General features: G+C 49.4%; 1 protein-coding gene across 1 annotated transcript in view; it reads left to right on the top strand.

Moving 5' to 3' along the window:
* Nucleotides 1-25,552, top strand: part of myo10l3 (myosin X, like 3) — a 278,527-nt gene that overhangs the window by 21,497 nt on the left and 231,478 nt on the right. Inside the window, exons 3-4 of the mRNA XM_042306828.1 lie at nt 23,477-23,635; nt 24,357-24,544. Of these exons, the coding sequence (XP_042162762.1) occupies nt 23,477-23,635; nt 24,357-24,544 (347 nt within the window). The remainder of the gene's footprint in view (nt 1-23,476; nt 23,636-24,356; nt 24,545-25,552) is intronic.

The raw sequence follows: 25,552 nt of genomic DNA, 5'->3' as shown, positions 1-25,552 counted from the left end.
GTGTGCAAAAGAGCACAAAAGTAAATAAATAAAAACAGTATGGGGATGAGGTAGGTAAAAATTGGTGGGCTATTTACCAATAGACTATGTACAGCTGCAGCGATCGGTTAGCTGCTCAGATGGCAGATGTTTGAAGTTGGTGAGGGAGATAAGTCTCCAACTTCAGCGATTTAAAAAAAAAAAAAAATGTAAATGTAAAAAAATTATATTTTTTTTGCAATTCGTTCCAGTCACAGGCAGCAGAGAACTGGAACGAAAGGCGGCCAAATGAGGTGTTGGCTTTAGGGATGATCAGTGAGATACACCTGCTGGAGCGCGTGCTATGGGTGGGTGTTGCCAACGAGTTGCCATAGTGCTAACTGAAGTTTTATTTAGTGCTTTATCCTGGTAGCCGGAAAGTAGAGCATTGCAGTAGTCTAACCTAGAAGTAACAAAAGCATGGATTCATTTTTGGACAGAAGGTTTCTGATTTTTGCAATGTTATGTAGATGGAAGAAAGCTGTCCTTGAAACAGTCTTGATATGTTCGTCAAAAGAGAGATCAGGGTCCAGAGTAACGCCGAGGTCCTTCAGTTTTATTTGAGACGACTGTACAACCATCAAGATTAATTGTCAGATTGAAAAGAAGATCTCGTTGTTTCTTGGCACCTTGAACAAGCATCTCTGTTTTGTCCGAGTTTAAAAGTAGAAAGTTTGCAGCCATCCACTTCCTTATCTGAAACACAGGCTTCCAGAGAGGGCAATTTTGGGGCTTCACCACGTTTCATCCAAATGTACAGCTCTGTATCATCTGCATAGCAGTGAAAGTTAACATTATGTTTTCGAATGACATCACCAAGAGGTAAAATAGAGAAAACAATAGTGGTCCTAAAACAGAGCCTTGAGGAACACCGAAATTTACAGTTGATTTGTCAGAGGACAAACCATCCCCCGAGACAAACTGATATCTTTCCCACAGATAAGATCTAAACCAGGCCAGAACTTGTCCGTGTAGACCAATTTGGGTTTCTAATCTCTCCAAAAGAATATGGTGATCCATGGTGTCAAAAGCAGCATTAAGGTCTAGGAGCACGAGGACAGATGCAGAGCCTCGGGACGCCTCAGATGCAGAGCCTCTAACATTACCAGGGACGCCACTAAAAGGTAATTTACCACCTTCACAAGTGCAGTCTCAGTGCTATGATGGGGTCTAAAACCAGACTGAAGCTTTTCATATACATTGTTTGTCTTCAGGAAGGCAGTGAGTTGCTGCGCTTCAGCTTTTTCTAACATTTTTGAGAGAAATGGGATATTCGATATAGAACGTTTAAAAAAGTTGAATAAATTCTCAGTCAAGTTTGGGCTTTTTCAAGAGATGCTTATTACTGCCAATTGTAGTGAGTTTGGTACACATCCGGTGGATAGAGAGCCGTTTATTATGTTCAACATAGGAGGGCCAAGCACAGGAAGCAGCTCTTTCAGTAGTTTAGTTGGAATAGGGTCCAGTATGCAGCTTGAAGGTTTCGAGGCCATGACTATTTTCACGAATGTGTCAAGAGATATAGTATTAAAACACTTGTCTCCCTTGATCCTAGGTCCTGGCAGTTTCAGGACAAAGAATATGTAGATTTGAAGAGGAGTCTGTAATTTGCTTTCTCATGATCATGATCTTTTCCTCAAAGAAGTTCATGGATGTATCACTGCTGAAGTGAAAGCCATCCTCTCTTGGGAATGCTACTTTTTAGTTAGCTTTGCGACCGTATCAAAAATACATTTTTGATGTTCCTCAATTAAGTTTGAAAAATAGGATGATCAAGCATCAGCTAGTCGGAAGATTTCCAGTTTGGTGTGGCGCCATTTCCATTCCAATTTTCTGGAAGCTTGCTTCAGAGCTCGGGTATTTTCTGTATACCAGGGAGCTAGTTTCTTATGACAAATGTTTTTAGGGTTGCGACTGCATCTAGGGTATTGTGCAAAGTTAAATTGAGTTCCTCAGTTAGGTGGTTAACTGATTTTTGTCCTCTGGCATCCTTGGGTAGGCGGAGGGAGTCTGGAAGGGCATCTAGGAATCTTTGGGTCGTCCGAGAATTTATAGCACGGCTTTTGATGATCCTTGGTTGGGGTCTGAGCAGATTATTTGTTGCGATTGCAAACATAATAAAATGGTGGTCCGATAGTCCAGTATTATGAGGAAAAACATTAAGATCCACAACAGAGATCCATGGGACAAAACTAGGTCCAGAGTATGACTGTGGCAGTGAGTAGGTCCAGAGACACGTTGGACAAAACCCACTGAGTCGATGATGGCTCCGAAGGCCTTTTGGAATGGGTCTGTGGACATTTCCATTTGAATATTAAAGTCACCAAAAACTAGAATATTATCTTCCATGACTACAATGTCCGATAGGAATTCGGGGAACTCGGTGAGGAACGCTGTATACGGCCCAGGAGGACTGTAAACAGTAGCTGTAAAAAGTGATTGAGTAGGCTGCCTAGAAGCTCAAAAGACAAATGTTTTATTTGTAAATTTGCTATCGTAAATGTTAGCAACACCTCCGCCTTTGCGGGATGCATGGGGGATATGGTCACTAGTGTAACCAGGAGGTGAGGCCTCATTTAACACAGCCAATTCATCAGGCTTAAACCATGTTTCAGTCAGGCTAATCACATCAAGATTATGATCAGTGATTAGTTCATTGACTATAACTGCCTTGGAAGTGAGGGATCTAACATTAAGTAGCCCTATTTTGAGATGTGAGGTATCACGATCTCTTTCAATAATGACAGGAATGGAGGAGGTCTTTACTCTAGTGAGATTGCTAAGGCGAACACCGCCATGTTTAGTTTTGTCCAACCTAGGTCGAGGCACAGACACTGTCTCAATGGGGATAGCTGAGCTGACTACACTGATTGTGCTAGTGGCAGACTCCACTAAGCTGGCTGACAGGGAGCCTGCTGCCTGGCCTGCAATCTCATTGTGGAGCTAGGGGAGTTAGAGCCCTGTCTATGTTGGTAGATAAGATGAGAGCACCCCTCCTGCAAGGCTTGAGTCTGTCACTCCTCAGCAGGTCAGGCTTGGTCCTGTTTGTGGGTGAGTCCCAGAAGGAAGGCCAATTATCTACAAATTCTATCTTTTGGGAGGGGCAGAAAAATGTTTTCAACCAGCGATTGAGTTGTGAGACTCTGCTGTAGAGCTCATCACTCCCCCTAACTGGGAAGGGGCCAGAGACAATTACGCAATGCCGACACATCTTTCTAGCTGATTTACACACTGAAGCTATGTTGCGCTTGGTGACCTCTGACTGTTTCATCCTAACATCGTTGGTGCCGACGTGGATAACAATATCCCTATACTCTCTACACTCACCAGTTTTAGCTTTAGCCAGCACCATCATCAGATTAGCCTTAACGTCAGCAGCCCTGCCCCCTGATAAACATTGTATGATCGCTGGATGATTCGTTTTAAGTCTAATACTGCGCGTAATGGAGTCGCCAATGACTAGGGTTTTCAATTTGTCAGAGCTAATGGTGGGAGGCTTCGGCGTCTCAGACCCCGTAACGGGAGGAGTAGAGACAAGAGAAGGCTCGGCATCTGACTCCGACTCACTGCTTAATGGGGAAAACCGGTTGGAAGTTTCTGTCGGCTGAATGAGTGACCCCGGTTGAGCATTCCTACAGCATTTCCCTCCAGAAGCCATGAGAAAGTTGTCCGGCTGTGGGGACTGTTCGAGAGGATTTACACGTTACTACCTGTACTTATTGGTTGATTTTCGATTTGATTTTGATCTCTTTTAGTCCCCATTTGGACTAATCTTCCAAGAGTCCTTAAACATTAAAATACAATTTATAATATAAACACACTTTCACATATAACACACTATTACAAACATACATAATACTAGCATAATGACCCAATAAATACTCAATCTAAAAAAATATTGATTCTTCATCTACTATAATCTCACAGCATTTCTATATACTATATTTAAATTGTTTTTAAAATAATTTTTAAATGTATATATTGAAAGGTTTCTAGTTTGCTCATTTAATTTATTCCATTTCTGTATTGCTCTGGTGACACATGCTGTTTCATCCTTTCCTACACTGAAATTACCCTGCCTAACGATTGCGTCTGAAGCTGGGCTTGTAGCACAGCTATCCTCGCCTTAAGGCAATCGTTCCCCTGTATATTATGAGTACAGCGACTGCAATTAGAAGGCATCATGTTAATGTTACTACTTAGCTTCGGCTGGTGGAGGTCCTGACGAGCCATGTCCAGATAAAGCATCATGTTAATGTTACTACTGGTTGGCTGGTGGAGGTCCTGTAGAACCACGTCCAGATAAAGCATCATGTTACTGTTACTACTTAGCTTCGACTGGTGGAGGTCCTGTAGAACCACGTCCAGATAAAGCATCATGTTAATGTTACTACTGGTTGGCTGGTGGAGGTCCTGTAGAACCACGTCCAGATAAAGCATCATGTTACTGTTACTACTTAGCTTCGGCTGGTGGAGGTCCTTTATGAACCACGTCCAGATAAAGCATCATGTTAATGTTACTACTTAGCTTCGACTGGTGGAGGTCCTGTAGAACCACGTCCAGATAAAGCATCATGTTAATGTTACTACTGGTTGGCTGGTGGAGGTCCTGTAGAACCACGTCCAGATAAAGCATCATGTTACTGTTACTACTGGTTGGCTGGTGGAGGTCCTGTAGAACCACGTCCAAATAAAGCATCATGTTAATGTTACTACTGGTTGGCTGGTGGAGGTCCTGATGAACCACGTCCAGATAAAGCATCATGTTAATGTTACTACTTAGCTTTGACTGGTGGAGGTCCTGTAGAACCACGTCCAGATAAAGCATCATGTTAATGTTACTACTGGTTGGCTGGTGGAGGTCCTGTAGAACCACGTCCAGATAAAGCGTCCGGAGTGAAAAAGTTGAGCAGGCGGGGGGCGAAATAAAAATATAAAACGGTCATTAAAAAGTTTTTAAAAAACGTAAAGTTGGCAGGTAGCAAAAAAAGAAACAAACCGCACAGCAGCTTGGAAACAAGTCTACAAGTTGTGACACATTAGTCTGAGGCCAAGCAGAAAGTACAATAAGAAGCATTTTACATCTATCTGCAGTTACAAAATTCAGCACAATATTTCTTGTTTTATTCTTTTTTTTCTTTGTGAAAAAAGTAGAATTCTATGTTTCCGCGACCCCCTAAGTTTACCTTTCTAGTTCATCTAAGTAAGTGGCTGAATTAATAAAGTGACTGGGCATCATGTTGGGTTAGTTTTGTGTTTTGAGAGAACTCATCCAGAGAGCTTTGACTTCTGTATAGTGGCCACTATCTTCGGTGGCAGGTAGCCTAGTGGTTAGAGCGTTGGGCAGAATCCCTGAGCTTACTGTTAACTGTTCCCTGTTCCCTGGGTGCCGGGGAATGTTGTGGATGTCGATTATGACAGCCCCCCGCACCTCTCTGATTCAGAGGGGTTGGGTTAAATGCATAAGACACATTTCAGTTGAATGCATTCAGTTGTATAACTGACTAGGTATCTCCATTTCCCTTCATTTCCTTGTTTTTCTTCTCTCTGTTCTCTATTGCAACTGTTACTGAGGTCTTTGATCCAGTTTAGATGGTTTAGGTAGTCTCATTCACTCATCTTTGTAGCCCAGTCATTCTGAATGCAGATTACGGGAATCGACTGGATTCCAATAGGATGTATGCTTGTCATCAGTGTTCATAACACAGCGACGGCTGGTCACTAGCAAAAACACAGCGACGGCTGGTCACCATGCCAGCATAACCAGTTAGACCAACGCTGGCCAGACCAGCATCAGACCAACACTGGCCAGACCAGCATCAGACCAACGCTGGCCAGACCAGCATCAGACCAACGCTGGCCAGACCAGCATCAGACCAACGCTGGCCAGACCAGCATCAGACCAACGCTGGCCAGACCAGCATCAGACCAACGCTGGCCAGACCAGCATCAGACCAACGCTGGCCAGACCAGCATCAGACCAACGCTGGCCAGACCAGCATCAGACCAACGCTGGCCAGACCAGCATCAGACCAGCATCAGACCAGCATCAGACCAACACTGACCAGCTTGTAATGTATGCTAATCTATGCAGGGTTTTTCAAAAGGTAATGATTAGCAGTACGATGACTAGCAGTTTGTGTGATGAGAATAGTAGGAATGGACTCTACTCAAGCCATGCTGAACTTATCTGTTGGCCTCGAGGGAGACCTTTGTGTCTGAAGGATATCCTGTTGAGTGAGGAAGGCAGTCGGCTGTGGGGTGAAGTCTTTGGGTTCAGCTGCTGTTTGTTCTTGAAAGATGCCCTTTTACTGTAAATATGTTTTAGCTTTTGAACTTGGACTGTTCTTTGTATGTTTAGCTAATCATGCACTGCAGCTCCATTTTCTTAGATCTAACCCCAGGCCTTCAGAGCTGGCCCAGAGGACCATGACCCTCTACCCCATCCCGTCCCCATTCCTAGGGTCTGTACCCCAGCTGTCCACCTCACCCATACCCCAGGCTTCATGCTATTTCTGGAGGCCTGTGCTGTTCTGAGGGTGGATCTAAATATGAACAGCATGTGTGTTCTAGTGACAGCTAACTCTGCTGATGTACTGAGTTTCTTTACATGGTCACAGCTTAACTCACCGCATGATTTTTCAATGGAGCGAGCCACGGGTACTTACTGTTTGAGCTTCTGCTTGTAAACAGGAAGCAGGAGTATGGAGTCGTGCTCTGATTTCCTGAATGGCGGACAAGGGAGGGTCTTGTATGCTTGCTTGTGGGTAGATTAACGATGGTCTAGGACTATCGCCCCCTAGTGGCGAAGGAGAAGTGTCGGAGGTTGGGGATCACGTGTCTTAATAACGCAGTTAAATTCACCGGTGGCGACGCAGCCTCCAGATATGTTTCCCTGCTTGTTTATAGCCTCATGCAGTTTAAGTGTCAGCTTGTTATATTTCTTGTCCTGAGGTGGAATGTATACTACAGTCACGATACCAGCTGAAAACTCCCTTGAAGGTAGACGGGTCAACATTTGGCCATCAGGTATTCCAAGATGGGTGAACAGTGGGTCGAGACATCCACTGCGCTCCACTGCGCTCCACCACTGCTCCACTGCGCTCCACCACTGCTCCACTGCACTCCACCACTGCTCCACTGCGCTCCACTGCGCTCCACTGCGCTCCACCACTGCTCCACTGCACTCCACTGCGCTCCACTGCGCTCCACTGCGCACACCAGTTGTTGAAGAGGCAAAACTCTCCTTTCCATTTCCCCAACTCAACTGTCCGCTTGGTGAATGGAGAATCCATCGAGTTGGATAGCCATCTTGTCTGGCCACGTTTTAGAAAAGCAGAGAATATTGCAGTTATGGAAGTCCTGTTGGTAGCAATTCCACGATCAAATGTATTTATATAGCCCTTCGTACATCAGCTGATATCTCAAAGTGCTGTACAGAAACCCAGCCTAAAACCCCAAACAGCAAGCAATGCAGGTGTAGAAGTACGGTGGCTAGGAAAAACTCCCTAGAAAGGCCAGAACCTAGGAAGAAACCTAGAGAGGAACCAGGCTATGTGGGGTGGCCAGTCCTCTTCTGGCTGTGCCGGGTGGAGATTATAACAGAACATGGCCAAGATGTTCAAATGTTCATAAATGACCAGCATGGTCTAATAATAATAATAATAATAATAATCACAGTAGTTGTCGAGGGTGCAGCAAGTCAGCACCTCAGGAGTAAATAAATGTCAGTTGGCTTTTCATAGCCAGTCATTCAGAGTATCTCTACTGCTCCTGCTGTCTCTAGAGAGTTGAAAACAGCAGGTCAGGGACCGATAGCACATCCGGTGAACAGGTCAGGATTCCATAGCCACAGGCACAACAGTAGGAACTGGAGCAGCAGCACGGCCAGGTGGACTGGGGACAGCAAGGAGTCTTCATGCCAGGTAGTCCTGAGGCATGGTCCTAGGGCTCAGGTCCCCTGAGAGAGAGTTAGAGAGAGCATATTTAAATTCCCACAGGACACCAGATAAGACAGGACAAATACTCCAGATATAACAGACTGACCTTAGCCCCCTGACACACAAACTACTGCAGCATAAATACTGGAGGCTGAGACAGGAGGGGTCAGGAGACACTGTGGCCCCATCCGACAATACCCCCAGAGAAGGCCAAACAGGCAGGATATAACCCCACCCACTCTGCCGAAGCACCGCCCCCACACCATCAGAGGCCATCCATCTTATTATCAAGTGAGTGGAGGGAAGAGGTGGCCGGTTTTCCCTTCATCGTAATCTCTCCAGGACTCCTCCTCTCCTGCCTCTGTTCCACTGGCGTTGCCTCTTGCGACCCCGAAAATTGGGTCAGAATTACCGAAAGAGCTAAACACCTTCGCCCGTTTTGAGGATAACACCGTGCCACCGACATGGTCCCACCTACCGTGGGCTCTCATTCAGGGTCAGAACCCTGCCCTGTGCAACTGGGTCCTGGACTTCCTGACAGGAGGCCCCCAGGTGGTGAAGGTAGGAAACAACACCTCCCCTTCACTGATCCTCAACACAGAGGCCTCACAAGGGTGTGTGCTCAGCCCCCTCCTGTACGCCCTGTTCACCCATGACTGCGTGGCCATGCACGCCTCCAACTCAATCATAAAGTTTGCAGATGGCACAACAGTAGTAGGCCTGATTACAACAATGACAAGACAGCCTACTGGGAGGTGGTGGCAGGACAATAACCTCTCCCTCAATGTCAACATAACGAAGGAGCTGCTCGTGGACTTCAGGGAACAGCAGAGGGAGCAGACCCCCTATCCACATCGAAGGGACCGCAGTGGAGAAGTTGAAAAGCTTAAAGTTCCTCAGTGTACACATCACGGACAATCTGAAATGGTGTGGTGAAGGCGCAATGGTACCTCTTCAACCTCAGGGGCCTAATTTCTAAAGCCTCCTAAGACCCTCACAAACTTTTACAAATGCACCATTGAGAGCATCCTGTCAGGATGTATCACCACCTGTTATGGCAACTGCACCGCTCGCAACCGCAGAGCTCTCCAGAGGGTGGTGCGGCCCAACATATCACAGGGGGAAAACTACCTGCCCTCCAGCTATGTGTACTGAAATAGCATGGTTTTCACTAGCATCAGCTATGTGTGTACTGAAATAGCATGGTTTTCACTAGCATCAGCTATGTGTGTACTGAAATAGCATGGTTTTCACTAGCATCAGCAGCTGACTACTGTTATTAGATGTGCTGTGAATACCAGAGTAATGAGATTTGCAGAATCTACAATGATTTAATGTTGCCATGCATGCTGCATAATTCTCCTGCCCCTCTAATCTGCTCCAGAAATTTCGAGTTGTGAGACTGTACTGTATTTCCCAGAGGGGCCTAGTGTGGCTTCTACTGTAATCTAGCCTAGTGTGGCTTCTACTGTAATCTAGCCTCGTGTGGTTTCTACTCTAGTTTCTCCTAGGACAGACCAAGTAACTGTACTGTCACAAAGGGACCAAGTCTAATGCAGATCAGCTCCAATATCATAGGCCAACTTCCTGGCTGGCTGCTATCCAACCCCACCCAACCATACACCACTCCGCATGTTACCATGGAGACGGCATGAAGGCAGTGATCAGACCCCACCATGTTAATCAGTGACTAGAGAAGAGAGTATCTATTTGCAAGGGGCATCAGCTTCATGTGTGGTTGCCTGGGTCTTCCTCTTGGTGGGTCTTCCTCTTCCTGTTTTCCTAGGAGATATCAGGATGTTGTGTTGGTTGTAGATGTAAAAGCAGGTCATAGTGTGAGTTGTGGTTGGGCTTAAGGATGTCTCTTAGGGGGAGTTAGAGGGAGTTCTAACCAGAGAGCAGTGTGGTGTGACAGAGCTAAACACCATATATCACAGTTGGAACTGATCTCTGGGGTTCAGGGGTTAGAGGTCAAGGCTGGACGAAGGCCCTGCCACCTCTGTAGGTCTATAACCTGTAATGTGTTAGTTTCAGTCATGGGACTGGCTCCTCCTACCCATCGCCCACCATTCCCCCCCACACTCCTGCCCATCCATCCCCCCCCCTCCCCCACCTCCCTACCCATCTACCCCCCTGCCCATCCATCCCTCCCACACACCCATCTCCCCCTACCCACCCATCTCCCCCCCTACCCATCCATCCCTCCCACACACTCCTACCCATCCATCCCTCCCACATTCCTCCATCCATCCTCCCCATTCCACTCATCCATCCTCCCACATTCCTGCCCATCCATCCCTCCCACATTGCCCATCCATCCCTCCCACATTCCTGCCCATCCATCCCTCCCACATTCCTGCCCATCCATCCCTCCCACATTCCTGCCCATCCATCCCTCCCACATTCCTGCCCATCTTCCCCCATCTAATCTTCATTCTTACTTGTTGTCATCATATCCTCCAAGAATGTTCTGAGGTCACTAGGGGTTGTCTTTGTGTGTGTCTCTCTCAGGAATCCTGAGCAGGAATCACATGAATGTTTCAGTCATGGGACTGGCTCCACCTACAGGAGGGAGTATATAATACAGGCCCAGGGGTTAGGGGATATCATTTCCCATGTTATTGTTGCTTCATTTGACGTTATGTTCATTTAACAGACACTCTCATCCAGAGAGAACTCTCTCTCCTCTCATCCAGAGAGAACCCTCTCTCCTCTCATCCAGAGCGACTTAGAGTATTGAGTGAGTATATTTTTGGAATTTTTCACAACAAGAGTGACGACAAATCAAATCAAATTTTATTTGTCACATACACATGGTTAGCAGATGTTAATGCGAGTGTAGCGAAATGCTTGTGCTTCTAGTTCTGACAATGCAGTAATAACCAAGTAATTTAACTAACAATTCCAAAACTACTGTCTTATACACAGTGTAAGGGGATAAAGAATATGTACATAAGGATATATGAATGATTGATTGTACAGAGCAGCATAGGCAAGATACAGTAGATGGTATCGAGTACAGTATATACATATGAGATGAGTATGTAAACAAAGTGGCATAGTTAAAGTGGCTAGTGATATATGTATTACATAGGATGCAGTCGATGATATAGAGTACAGTATATGCGTATGAGATGAATAATGTAGGGTAAGTAACATTATATAAGGTAGCATTGTTTAAAGTGGCTAGTGATATATTTACATCATTTCCCATCAATTCCCATTATTAAAGTGGCTGGAGTTGTCAGTGTGTTGGCAGCAGCCACTCAATGTTAGTGGTGGCTGTTTAACAGTCTGATGGCCTTGAGATAGAAGCTGTTTTTCAGTCTCTCGGTCCCGGCTTTGATGCACCTGTACTGACCTCGCCTTCTGGATGATAGCGGGGTGAACAGGCAGTGGCTCGGGTGGTTGATGTCCTTGATGATCTTTATGGCCTTCCTGTAACATCGGGTGGTGTAGATGTCCTGGAGGGCAGGTAGTTTGCCCCCGGTGATGCGTTGTGCAGACCTCACTACCCTCTGGAGAGCCTTACGGTTGTGGGCGGAGCAGGTGCCGTACCAGGCGGTGATACAGCCCGCCAGGATGCTCTCGATTGTGCATCTGTAGAAGTTTGTGTGCTTTTGGTGACAAGCCAAATTTCTTCAGCCTCCTGAGGTTGAAGAGGCGCTGCTGCGCCTTCTTCACGATGCTGTCTGTGTGAGTGGACCAATTCAGTTTGTCTGTGATGTGTATGCCGAGGAACTTAAAACTTGCTACCCTCTCCACTACTGTTCCATCGATGTGGATCGGGGGGTGTTCCCTCTGCTGTTTCCTGAAGTCCACAATCATCTCCTTAGTTTTCTGACACAACACTAAATAAAGAGAGACCTAAGACGACAACATGTCATGTGTTGCTGCCTTGCCTACACAACATGGTAGCAACACAAAACATGTTTAAAAACGTTATTGGCCCCAGACAACAGCACAAAGGGCAAGAAGGTAGAGACAACAATACATCACGCAAAACAGCCACAACTGTCAGTAAGTGTCCATGATTGAGTCTTTGACTGAAGAGATTGAGAAGGTAATTTGACTGCAGGAAAGGGCCACACACACGTGTTAAATTATTAACTGTTTAAAAACAAACACAAAAAGAAGTGTATCGGTCCAGACCTATATAGGCCGTCGGTCTATAGGCTCTAAAAATATATAAAATGGCCTAGAAATGAAGATAAAATAGCTCAGACTAATTCTCATTACTCACACTTACAGAACTAGCTGGCTCCGCCTGGGGCCTGTTTGGGGGGGGCTCCGCCTGTTTGGGGGTTTGCTCCGCCCGGGGCCCGTTTGGGGGGGGCTGGCTCAGCCCGGTGCCCGTCCGGGGGGCTGAGTGCAATGTCTTTCAGGTTGGTCTTGTGGAGGTGTACCTGGTCATAGAGCGGTCCAAATCCAGGGTGGGGTGATGAGCCAGGTAAACGTTGGGTTTTGAAGCACAGTCACAGGAAATGCTTGCATTCACATGCTGTATGGTGGCAGGATGAAAGTGTTTTTGTGGTAGCAAGCGGTAGATGGCCACTCGTGTTTTAGGGAAAGTGGAAGAAGCTGTCATGACGTTGGCCTGGGGGTAGGTTTATGACAGTCATAAATACTGGTAATCCGACCAATGGAACATAATGCATTGGTACTTAATGAATATGATGTCAGTTCGGTTGTCATCTGAGACATTCTCATCAATAATAGGATGACATAAACTGTACAGTGGAAAGTCTACACATTATAGTTATCAGATTCACATGGAATTGTTGTGCAATTTAAATGTTTGAATATGAAGTTATTTGTGAGGGGATGAAATGTGATTTTAGCTTCTAAAATGAGAGTTTTGGGTTTTCATGAGTGAATTATGCCCGACTCAGTGGCCCGCCCCTGTGAAGAAACGTGTTATAAACTATGAAATCACACCCTTCTCCCTCCACCATATAAGCCCTTGATGAAAATGTAACTTCCTGTTCCGGGTACATTAGGATGACGATCCGATGTCAGAAGGATTCAGATAATAACTACAGAACGAAGCCAACCTCAGCGTGAGCTTTGGTTGCGAATGGTATGAACTTTGAACTCTTATTCGCTAAAGAAGTGAGACATCCTAGCCGTTGAGTTAGAAACAGCAGCTGTAAACGTGGGCTAGGAAAGGACGGACGACCTATCCCGTCTACCACACTACGACGACCACTAAAACGTTTCCCGTTCACCACCAGAGACACTCTTCAAAGGACTCTGTAGGGCAACACGGTCTTCCATCTACCACCAACCTATTGAAGCGCAGCTCAGAGTAAATATTTATTGCATTTTTCCAAATGGGCGGTAATTTAGAATGCATAATATTCTGTATTTACGATAGAGTAGCTGCCTACTAGACATAGCTTCTCCCTTTGTTCTTCTGTCTTCCCGCTCTTTCACTCAAACCCAGCACATTTTCTTTGTGTAACCAGCTGTCATATCTGTTCCGTCCACAAGGGACTTTTTCCTTTGAGGTCATTTGTAATCAAGGTATGATTCATTCTGTGTATATGTAATTCTGTGTGATTAGTTGGGTATTTAGTAAATAAATAATTAAACCCAATTTTTGTATTGCTGATTCAACTTGTTAGCCAGAGTTTGTGAAGATGACAAAAGAATTTACAACTTTCAGATGAGACTGAAATAAGATGACGATTAATATTGACTGCTATTGATGTTAAATATTAATATTCAAATATTACTAGGTCTTTAAGAGTTTATTCGGAAGATAACAGCTCTATAAATATTATTTCGTGGTGCCCCGACTTTGTAGTTAATTACATTTACATGATTAGCTCAATCAGGTAATATTAATTACAGAGAAATGATTTTATAGAATAGCATGTCATATCACTTACTCCGGTATAGCCAAAGACACGACAAAGCATTTTCAATCCCTCCCTTGGGTGCTGTGGCTTGTCGGTCCTCTGACAGCAGCTCCAGGGCACGCCAAGTGTTTGGGCACAATAGTTTTGCCACTTTGTTTTCTCATTCACGTATTTCCCATTTCAGTCTATAAGGAGCACTGGGTGTTTTGTAAGGAGTACAATCTGTGGCTTGTGTGTGTCCTCAGTGGGGGTTATCGGGGGTGGGGGCGGTCTGATGGGTTGGTGGTTGCTATCTTGTCTGTCCTGCCTGTAGTCTGGGTCTGCAGAGGGCTTTTCTGTTGGCTTATCTTGGGGGATGGCCAGGTCTCATGAGTTCTTCTTTGTCGCATCGCAGCTTTTGCCCATCCTCCTTCAGCTGGGCTTTTTTCTTCACCCCCCTCCTGTTGCTGTTTTTTTCACCAGAGTACAGACACCTCTCTCTGTCTGTCTCTGTGTCTCTGTCACTCTGTCTCATACATATACACACATCTGTCTGTCGTTGAGGGGTTGTTGTGTTGGGGTCCGTGCTGTTTATCTCTCTGTCTGTAGTTGAGGGGGTGTTGTGTTTGTCTGGGCTGTCTCTGTCTGTAGTTGAAGGGGTGTTGTGTTGGGGTCTGTCTCTGTCTGTCGCTGGGGTCTGTCGTTGGGGGGGTGTTGTGTTGGGGTCTGTCTGTCTCTGTCTGTAGTTGAGGTGTTGTGTTGGGGTCTGTGCTGTCTGGTGTTGAAATGCTGTAGGAGCTCTACCAGCTCCATCTCCAGCTGTGTGAATGTATCCCTCATATGAATGCTCCTTCTTTTTCCCTGGTGTTGATTATGTGAAGAGGTCGTCCTCTCTTTCAGATGTCTGTATTGTTTTAGTGATTTCACCATAGTGACGGCTCAGGATTTCTGAGTCTCTGTTTTTGGTTGGGTTTAGGTTTCTCAATTTCGTTCTTCATCAACGCATTTGTTGCTAATTTTCTTTGGTTGTCTGCTTGACATGTTTAGATGTTAAAGTGCATTTTGAGAAGTGTTCAAACCCCTTGACATTTAACACATTTTGTTAGGTTACAGCCTAAGTTAAAACATGTATTAAATACATTTTATTCTCATCAATCTACACACAATACCCCATAATAACAAAGCAAAAACAGGTTTTTAAATTTATTTTTGCAAATAAACGTACTTTATTTACATCAGTATTCAGACCCTTTGTTATGAGACTCTAAATTGAGCTCAGGTGCATCCTGTTTCCATGGATCATCCTTGAGATGTTTCTACAACTTGAGCTGATTCAACCTGTAGTAAATTCAATTGATTGGACATGGGAGGTGACCAAGAACCCAATGGTCACTCAGACAGAGCTCTAGAGTTCCTCTATGGAGATGGGAGAACCTTCCAGAAGGACAACCATCTCTGCAGCACTCCACCAATCAGGCCTTTATGGAGCTCTGTGACCATTGGGTTCTTGGTCACCTCCCATATCCAATCAATTGAATTTACTACCGGTTGAATCACATCAAGTTGATCAGGCCAGACAGAAGCCACTCCTCAGTATAAGGCACATGACAGCCTGCTTGGAGTTTGCCAAAAAGCATCTAAAGGACTCTAAAACCATTTTTATTTTTTACATTTATTTTACTAGGGAAGTCAGTTAAGAACAAATTCTTATTTACAATGTTCAGGGGCCGAACGACAGATTTGTACCTTGTCAGCTCGGGGGTTTGAACTTTCAACCTTCCGGTTACTAGTCCAATGCTCTAACCACTAGGCTACCCTGCTGCCCCATGAGAAACCAGATTCTCTGGTCTGATGAAAACGAAGATTCAGGCCAAAGAGTTCAATGCCAAGCGTCACATCTGGAGGAAACCTGGTACCATCCCTATGGTGAAGCATGGTGGTCTGATGAAACCAAGAATTAACTCAAGTGTCACCTTGATAAAAACCTTGATTAAAAACCTGCTCCAGACTGGGGTGAAGGTTCACCTTCCAACAGGACAACGACCCTAAGCACACCGCCAAGACAACGCAGGAGTGGCTTCAGGACAAGTCTCTGAATGTGCTTGAGTGGCCCAGCCAGAGCCTGGACTTGAACCTGATCAAACATCTCTGGAGAGACTTGAAGCTGTGCAGCGACGCTCCCCATCCAACCTGACAGAGCTTGAGAGGATCTGCAGAGAAGAATGGGAGAAACTCCCCAAATACAGGTGTGCCAAGCTTGTCGACCAATCATTTTGTTTGTTTTTGTCGGGCACAGCCCTAGTGTGTGCACGTTTTGTGTTCTGTATTCAGTTTGATTTCTCCTGCAGGTTTCCTGCAGGTTTCCATTGATCCCCATACAGCTGGGTCTGTCTGCTGCCCCTCCCACTACATACATATTCATTAGCTCCAGGCTAAACAAAGCTCTGTCGTGGTTTCTTCATACTCACAGCACCCAGCAGCCTCTCACGCTGCCTCAGGTACTCCACAGGGTAGTGGAGAGGTTTCCATCAGAACCCTGAGTGTTTGTCCAGCTCTATAGCTGCCTCAGGTAACCACAGCCACACTGGAGCATTGATGCTGACAGTTGATGATTGACGCGTGCAAATACAGATTGTTACAAGTTCTGACTAAAATACATCTGTATTTACAATTAGATTGATCAGTATGGATGCTATAATAACACTATAAAACAATTAGATTGATCAGTATGGAAACCTATAATAACACTGCAACAATTAGATTTTTTTTTTAAAATGGCTTTTTGCTGACTGAACCGTGTGTGTGTGGTCTGTCCGTCCTCTGTCTAATATGGGATGGGCTGCTGCCGGGTGACTATCAACCAGAGGGAGTGGGGGTCTGGCAGGAAGCCAATCTTTTGTCCTGATTCCCGACCTAGCTGTTAATGGCCTGTAATTGTCCCGACTCCCGACCTCGTCCCGACTCCCTGACCTAGCTGCGTCCCGACTCCCGACCTAGCTGCTATCGTCCCGACTCCCGACCTAGCTGCTATCGACCCCCGACTAGCTGACCTAGCTGCTATCGTCCCGACCCCCGACCTAGCTGCTATCGTCCCGACCTAGCTGCTAGTGTTCCGACTCCTGACCTAGCTCCTAGTGTCCCGACCTAGCTGCCAATGGTTTAGCATGGTGTGACATGGGCCAGAGCCAGCCTGATGTCATGGATAACACATTTCCTGATTCATTACATTGATGTAAGTGTTGTTTTGGGCACTCCATTACTGGAACTGATGTTACTGACTACTGACAGTTTCCACTTTCTTTCTTTCCTATTTGTCAAAACGTTCTACTCCTCAACTCTCAGTTCAGGATATTGTCCAGTTCCTTATAACAATGGACACCAACTCATTAACAAAGATCTGAACTATTATAGTTCACCTTTTATTTAACCTTTTATTAAACTCGGCAAGTCAGTTAAGAAGAAATTCTTATTTACAATGACGGCCTACACCGGCCGAACCCGGATGACGCTAGGCCAATTGTGCGCCGCCCTATGGGTCTCCTAATCACGGCCGGTTGTGACACAGCCTGGAATCGAACCAGGGTCTCTGTAGTGACGCCGTTAGAGAAATGTATAGCTCTCTCCTTTATTCTCTCTGTTCATCTTGGAATCCAGTCTAATACCAGTTCCACTGGTGGCCCGGGTAAGGAGTTGGACAGGGAATATACCAAGGCCTGTACAAGATCGCACGTGCTGCGCGTACACTCTGGAGACAGACAGACAGGCTGAGGAGGGAGTTGGACAGGGGGATATAGGCTGAGGAGGCCTGGACAAGAGGCAATGGAGGCTGCGGGGGAGTCTGGAGACAGACAGACAGGCTGAGGGGGAGTTGGACAGGGAGGAATATGGAGGCCAAGGGATGTACAAGATCGCATGAGGCTGAGGTACACTCTGGAGACAGACAGACAGGCTGAGGAGGGAGTTGGACAGGAGGGAATATACCAAGGCCTATGTACAAGATCGCACGTGCTGAGGAGGGACTCTGGAGACAGACAGACAGGCTGAGGAGGGAGTTGGACAGGGAGGCTACCAAGGCCTATGTACAAGAGGCTGCAGGGTGCTGCGCATACACTCTGGAGACAGACAGACAGGCTGAGGAGGGAGTTGGACAGGGAGGCTGACCAAGGCCTATGTACAAGGCACGTGCTGCGGAGTTACAGGAGGCTGGAGACAGACAGGGAGGCTGAGGAGGGAGTTGGACAGCTGAGAAGGAGGCTGAGGAGGGAGTTGGAATGGAGGCTGAGGGGGAGTTGGACAGGGAGGCTGAGGAGGGAGTTGGACAGGGAGGCTGAGGGGGGAGTTGGACAGGGAGGCTGAGGAGGGAGTTGGACAGGGAGGCTGGAGGAGGGGATTGGAGGCTGAGGAGGGAGTTGGACAGGGAGGCTGAGGAGGGATGGAGGCTGAGGGGGAGTTGGACAGGGAGGCAATGGAGGCTGAGGGGGAGTTGGACAGGGAGGCAATGGAGGCTGAGGGGGAGTTGGACAGGGAGGGAATGGAGGCTGAGGGGGAGTTGGACAGGCAGGCTGAGGGAGGGAATGGAGGCTGAGGCTGAGGAGGGAGTTGGACATGGAGGCTGAGGAGGGAGTTGGACAGGGAGGGAATGGAGGCTGAGGAGGGAGTTGGACAGGGAGGGAATGGAGGCTGAGGAGGGAGTTGGACAGGGAGGCTGAGGGGGGAGTTGGACAGGGAGGCAATGGAGGCTGAGGGGGAGTTGGACAGGGAGGGAATGGAGGCTGAGGGGGAGTTGGACAGGGAGGCTGAGGAGGGAGTTGGACATGGAGGCTGAGGAGGGAGTTGAGGGGGAGGCTGAGGAGGGAGTTGGACAGGGAGGAAGAGGCTGAGGGGGAGTTGGACAGGGAGAATGGAGGCTGAGGGGGAGTTGGACAGGGAGGCTGAGGAGGGAGTTGGACAGGGAGGCTGAGGGAGGAGGGAGTTGGACAGGGAGGCTGAGGAGGGAGTTGGACAGGGAGGCTGAGGGAGGGGGAGTTGGACAGGGAGGCTGAGGAGGGAGTTGGACAGGGAGGCTGAGGAGGGAGTTGGACAGGGAGGCTGAGGGGGAGTTGGAGGGAAGGGAGGCTGAGGAGGGAGTTGGACAGGGAGGAATGGAGGCTGAGGGGGAGTTGGACAGGAGGCTGAGGAGGGAGTTGGACAGGGAGGCTGAGGGGGGAGTTGGACAGGGAGGCAATGGAGGCTGAGGGGGAGTTGGACAGGGAGGCAATGGAGGCTGAGGGGGAGTTGGACAGGGAGGGAATGGAGGCTGAGGGGGAGTTGGACAGGCAGGCTGAGGAGGGAGTTGGACAGGCAGGCTGAGGAGGGAGTTGGACAGGCAGGCTGAGGAGGGAGTTGGACAGGCAGGCTGAGGGGGGAGTTGGACAGGGAGGAATGGAGGCTGAGGGGAGTTGGACAGGGAGGGAATGGAGGCTGAGGAGGGAGTTGGACAGGGAGGCTGAGGGGGAGTTGGACAGGGAGGCAATGGAGGCTGAGGGGGAGTTGGACAGGGAGGGAATGGAGGCTGAGGAGGGAGTTGGACATGGAGGCTGAGGAGGGAGTTGGACATGGAGGCTGAGGAGGGAGTTGGACATGGAGGCTGAGGAGGAGTTGGACATGGAGGCTGAGGAGGGAGTTGGACAGGGAGGCTGAGGAGGGAGTTGGACAGGGAGGCTGAGGAGGGAGTTGGACAGGGAGGCTGAGGAGGGAGTTGGACAGGGAGGCTGAGGAGGGAGTTGGACAGGGAGGCTGAGGAGGGAGTTGGACAGGGAGGCTGAGGAGGGAGTTGGACAGGGAGGCTGAGGAGGGAGTTGGACAGGGAGGCTGAGGAGGGAGTTGGACAGGGAGGCTGAGGAGGGAGTTGGACAGGGAGGCTGAGGAGGGAGTTGGACAGGGAGGCTGAGGAGGGAGTTGGACAGGAGGCTGAGGAGGGAGTTGGACAGGGAGGCTGAGGAGGGAGTTGGACAGGGAGGCTGAGGAGGGAGTTGGACAGGGAGGCAATGGAGGCTGAGGGGGAGTTGGACAGGAGGGAGGCTGAGGGGGAGTTGGACAGGGAGGCTGAGGAGGGAGTTGGACAGGCAGGCTGAGGAGGGATGACAGGAGGCTGAGGAGGGAGTTGGACAGGGAGGAATGGATGCTGAGGAGGGAGTTGGACAGGGAGGAATGGATGCTGAGGAGGGAGTTGGACAGGGAGGAATGGAGGCTGAGGAGGGAGTTGGACAGGGAGGCTGAGGGGGGGAGTTGGACAGGAGGGAATGGAGGCTGAGGGGGAGTTGGACAGGGAGGAATGGAGGCTGAGGGGGAGTTGGACAGGGAGGGAATGGAGGCTGAGGGGAGTTGGACAGGGAGGGAATGGAGGCTGAGGGGGAGTTGGACAGGAGGGAAAGGCTTTGGACAGGGAGGGAATGGAGGCTGAGGAGGGAGTTGACAGGAGGGAATTGACCTGAGGAGTAAAACTGAACACCTGTTGAGGCTGTGTTTCAGGTGATGTTGGGGAGTTGGACAGGGAGGGAATGGAGGCTGAGGAGGGAGTTGGACAGGGAATATACCAAGGCCGATGTACAAGATCTGCACGTGCTGCGGTACACCCTGGAGACAGACAGGCTGAGGAGGGAGGCTGAGAGGAGTTGGACAGGGAGGCTGAATGGAGGCTGAGGGGGTTGGACAGGGAGGGAATGGAGGCTGAGGGGAGTTGGACAGGGAGGGAATGGAGGCTGAGGGGGGAGTTGGACAGGGAGGCTGAGGCTGAGGGGGAGTTGGACAGGGAGGCTGAGGGGGAGTTGGACAGGGAGGCTGAGGGGGGGAGTTGGACAGGGAGGAATGGAGGCTGAGGGGGAGTTGGACAGGGAGGAATGGAGGCTGAGGGGGGAGTTGGACAAGGCAATGGAGGCTGAGGGGGGAGTTGACAGGAGGGAATGGAGGATGAGGGGGAGTTGGACAGGAGGCTGAGGGGGAGTTGGACAGGCAGGCAATGGAGGCAGGCTGAGGAGGGAGTTGGACAGGGAGGCAATGGAGGCTGAGGGGGAGTTGGACAGGGAGGCAATGGAAGCTGAGGGGGAGTTGGACAGGGAGGCAATGGAGGCTGAGGGGGAGTTGGACAGGGAGGCAATGGAGGCTGAGGGGGAGTTGGACAGGGAGGAATGGAGGGAGGGGGAGTTGGACAGGGAGGAATGGAGGCTGAGGAGGGAGTTGGACAGGGAGGCTGAGGAGGGAGTTGGACAGGCAGGCTGAGGAGGGAGTTGGACAGGCAGGCTGAGGAGGGAGTTGGACAGGGAGGGAATGGATGCTGAGGAGAGAGTTGGACAGGAAGGGAATGGAAGCTGAGGAGAACTTTTCTCAGGTGATTGACCTGCAACAGTAAAACTGAACTACCTGTTGTGTTTCAGGTGATGTTGGGGAGTTGGACAGGGAGGGAATGGAGGCTGAGGGGGAGTTGGACAGGGGGAATGGAGGCTGTACAAGGCAGTTGGACAGGAGACAGACAGGCTGAGGAGGGAGTTGGGCTGAGGGGGAGTTGGACAGGGAGGGAATGGAGGCTGAGGGGGAGTTGGACAGGGAGGGAATGGAGGCTGAGGGGGAGTTGGACAGGGAGGGAATGGAGGCTGAGGGGGAGTTGGACAGGAGGGAATGGAGGCTGAGGGGGAGTTGGACAGGGAGGGAATGGAGGCTGAGGGGGAGTTGGACAGGGATGGAGGCTGAGGGGGAGTTGGACAGGGAGGGAATGGAGGCTGAGGGGGAGTTGGACAGGGAGGGAATGGAGGCTGAGGGGGAGTTGGACAGGGAGGAATGGAGGCTGATGGGGAGTTGGACAGGGAGGGAATGGAGGCAATGGAGGCTGAGGGGGAGTTGGACAGGGAGGAATGGAGGCTGAGGGGGAGTTGGACAGGGAGGAATGGAGGCTGAGGGGGAGTTGGACAGGGAGGAATGGAGGCTGAGGGGGAGTTGGACAGGGAGGAATGGAGGCTGAGGGGGAGTTGGACAGGGAGGGAATGGAGGCTGAGGGGGGAGTTGGACAGGGAGGGAATGGAGGCTGAGGGGGAGTTGGACAGGGAGGGAATGGAGGCTGAGGGGGAGTTGGACAGGGAGGGAATGGAGGCTGAGGGGGAGTTGGACAGGGAGGGAATGGAGGCTGAGGGGGAGGGACAGGGAGGGAATGGAGGCTGAGGGGGAGTTGGACAGGCAGGAATGGAGGCTGAGGGGGAGTTGGACAGGGAGGGAATGGAGGCTGAGGGGAGTTGGACAGGAAGGGAATGGAGGCTGAGGAGAACTTTTCTCAGGTGATTGACCTGCAAAGTAAAACTGAACTACCTGTTGTGTCTCTGGTTTCAGGTGAGGGGGAGTTGGACAGGGAGGGAATGGAGGCTGAGGGGGAGTTGGACAGGGAGGGAATGGAGGCTGAGGGGGAGTTGGACAGGGAGGGAATGGAGGCTGAGGGGGAGTTGGACAGGGAGGGAATGGAGGCTGAGGGGGAGTTGGACAGGGAGGGAATGGAGGCTGAGGGGGAGTTGGACAGGGAGGGAATGGAGGCTGAGGGGGAGTTGGACAGGGAGGGAATGGAGGCTGAGGGGGAGTTGGACAGGGAGGGAATGGAGGCTGAGGGGGAGTTGGACAGGGAGGGAATGGAGGCTGAGGGGAGTTGGACAGGGAGGGAATGGAGGCTGAGGGGGAGTTGGACAGGGAGGGAATGGAGGCTGAGGGGGAGTTGGACAGGGAGGGAATGGAGGCTGAGGGGGAGTTGGACAGGGAGGGAATGGAGGCTGATGGGGGAGTTGGACAGGGAGGGAATGGAGGCTGATGGGGGAGTTGGACAGGGAGGGAATGGAGGCTGAGGGGGAGTTGGACAGGGAGGGAATGGAGGCTGAGGGGGAGTTGGACAGGGAGGGAATGGAGGCTGATGGGGGAGTTGGACAGGGAGGGAATGGAGGCTGAGGGGGAGTTGGACAGGGAGGGAATGGAGGCTGAGGGGGAGTTGGACAGGGAGGGAATGGAGGCTGAGGGGGAGTTGGACAGGGAGGGAATGGAGGCTGAGGGGGAGTTGGACAGGGAGGGAATGGAGGCTGAGGGGGAGTTGGGAATGGAGGCTGAGGGGGAGTTGGACAGGGAGGGAATGGAGGCTGAGGGGGAGTTGGACAGGGAGGGAATGGAGGCTGAGGGGGAGTTGGACAGGGAGGGAATGGAGGCTGAGGGGGAGTTGGACAGGGAGGGAATGGAGGCTGAGGGGGAGTTGGACAGGGAGGGAATGGAGGCTGAGGGGGAGTTGGACAGGGAGGGAATGGAGGCTGAGGGGGAGTTGGACAGGGAGGAATGGAGGCTGAGGGGGAGTTGGACAGGGAGGCAATGGAGGCTGAGGGGGAGTTGGACAGGGAGGCTGAGGGGGAGTTGGACAGGGAGGCAATGGAGGCTGAGGGGGAGTTGGACAGGGAGGGAATGGAGGCTGAGGGGAGTTGGACAGGGAGGGAATGGAGGCTGAGGAGGGAGTTGGACAGGGAGGCTGAGGAGGGAGTTGGACAGGGAGGCTGAGGAGAGAGTTGGACAGGGTGGCTGAGGAGGGAGTTGGACAGGGAGGGGAGGGAAGCTGAGGAGAACTTGTCTCAGGTGATTGACCTGCAACAGTAAAACTGAACTACCTGTTGTGTCTCCGTGTTTCAGGTGATGTACCTGCAGCAGGGGGAGCTGAGCAGAGACAAGGTGTTTCCTATGCACCCCACCAGTATTAATGGAGTAGAGGACATGTCTACTCTGGCAGAACTACATGAAGCTGCCATCATGTACAACCTTTACCTGCGCTACCAGAAGGACTGCATCTATGTAAGATACTGTAATAGTCCAACCCTCCCAGACAGACATTATCTTTGTAAGACTGTGTTATAGTCCAAACCTCCCAGACAGACATTATCTATGTAAGACAGTGTTATAGCCCAACCCTCCCAGACAGACATTATCTTTGTAAGACTGTGTTATAGTCCAAACCTCCCAGACAGACATTATCTATGTAAGACAGTGTTATAGCCCAACCCTCCCAGACAGACATTATCTATGTAAGACAGTGTTATAGCCCAACCCTCCCAGACAGACATTATCTTTGTAAGACTGTGTTATAGTCCAAACCTCCCAGACAGACATTATCTATGTAAGACAGTGTTATAGCCCAACCCTCCCAGACAGACATTATCTATGTAAGACAGTTATAGTCCAACCCTCCCAGACAGACACTGTCTTACATAGATAATGTCTGTCTGGGAGGGTTGGGCTATAACACTGTCTACTGGATGTAAGACACGATTTAAAAACAGATTATTGCAATTTTTTTGGAGTCATTACTGAATTATTTAATGTAACACATCAAACCTCAAACAATTCATGGTAAAATTGTAAAACAATTAATTCAGACCTGTCGTTTTATTTGAAACAGGCGTTTATTTGCTGAAATGTGTGCCGTTGCCCGGCTATTAAAGGAGACGGGTGGCTCCTTCTTGGCTCCCTTCTCCTCCTCTCTCCACTGTCTCCTCTCCTGTCTCCCCTGTCTCAGACCAACATAGGCTCTATCCTAGCAGCGGTGAACCCCTACAAGCAGATCCCAGGTCTGTATGACCCAGCAGCAGTAGACCTGTATAGTAGACACCACCTGGGAGAGCTGCCCCCTCATATCTTCGCTGTGGCCAACGAGTGTTATCGCTGTCTCTGGAAGAGACACGACAGCCAGTGTGTTCTCATCAGGTCAGTTCACCAGGGCCTTGGGGACATAGCATTAACTAGTAGCTACTGTAGTCACAAGAGACCAGACTCCAACACGTAGTTTTAATGGTATTTTTTTAATACATTTTGTCACATGTAATGTATGTTTGTAGTGCAGGATTGGAGCCTCATATTGAAGAGAGATGTTATATTATACACACAATACCCCGTAATGACATCACAATACCCCGTAATGACATCACAATACCCCGTAATGACATCACAATACCCCGTAATGACATCACAATACCCCGTAATGGCAAAGCGAAAACAGGTTTTTAGAAATGTTCGCAAAAACTGAAATATTACATTTCCATAAGTATTCAGACCCTTCACTCAGTACTTTGTTGAAGCACCTTCGGCAGTGATTTCAGCCTCAAATCTTCTTGGGTACGACGTTACAAGCTTGGTACACCTGTATTTGGGGAGTTTCTCCCATTCTTCTCTGCAGATCCTCTCAATCTCTGTCAGGTTGGATGGGGAGTGTCGCTGCACAACTATTTTCAGGTCTCTCCAGAGATGTCCAATCGGGTTCAAGTCCAGGCTCTGGCTGGGCCACTCAAGGACATTCAGAGACTTGTCCCAAAGCCACTCCTGTGTGGTCTTGGCTGTGTGCTTAGGGTCGTTGTCCTGTTGGAAGGTGAACCTTCGCCCCAGTCTGAGGTCCTGAGCTCTCTGGAGCAGGTTTTCATCAAAGATCTCTCTGAACTTTGCTCCGTTCATCTTTCCCTCAATCCTGACTAGTCTCCCAGTCCCTGCTGCTGAAAAACATCCCCACAGCATCATGCTCTCACCACCATGCTTCACCGTAGGGATAGTGCCAGATTTCCTCCAGACGTGACGCTTGGCGTTCAGGCCAAAGAGTTCCATCTTGATTTCATCAGACCAGAGACCACCTTTGCGTGCCTTTTGGCAAACTCCAAGCGGGCTGTTATGTGCCTTTTACTGAGGAGTCTGGCCACTCTACCATGAAGGCCTGATTTGTGGAGT

Source organism: Oncorhynchus tshawytscha, linkage group LG26 (assembly GCF_018296145.1).
Source record: "Oncorhynchus tshawytscha isolate Ot180627B linkage group LG26, Otsh_v2.0, whole genome shotgun sequence".
Lineage (NCBI taxonomy): Eukaryota > Metazoa > Chordata > Actinopteri > Salmoniformes > Salmonidae > Oncorhynchus > Oncorhynchus tshawytscha.
This window is presented reverse-complemented; position numbering and strand designations above follow the sequence as displayed.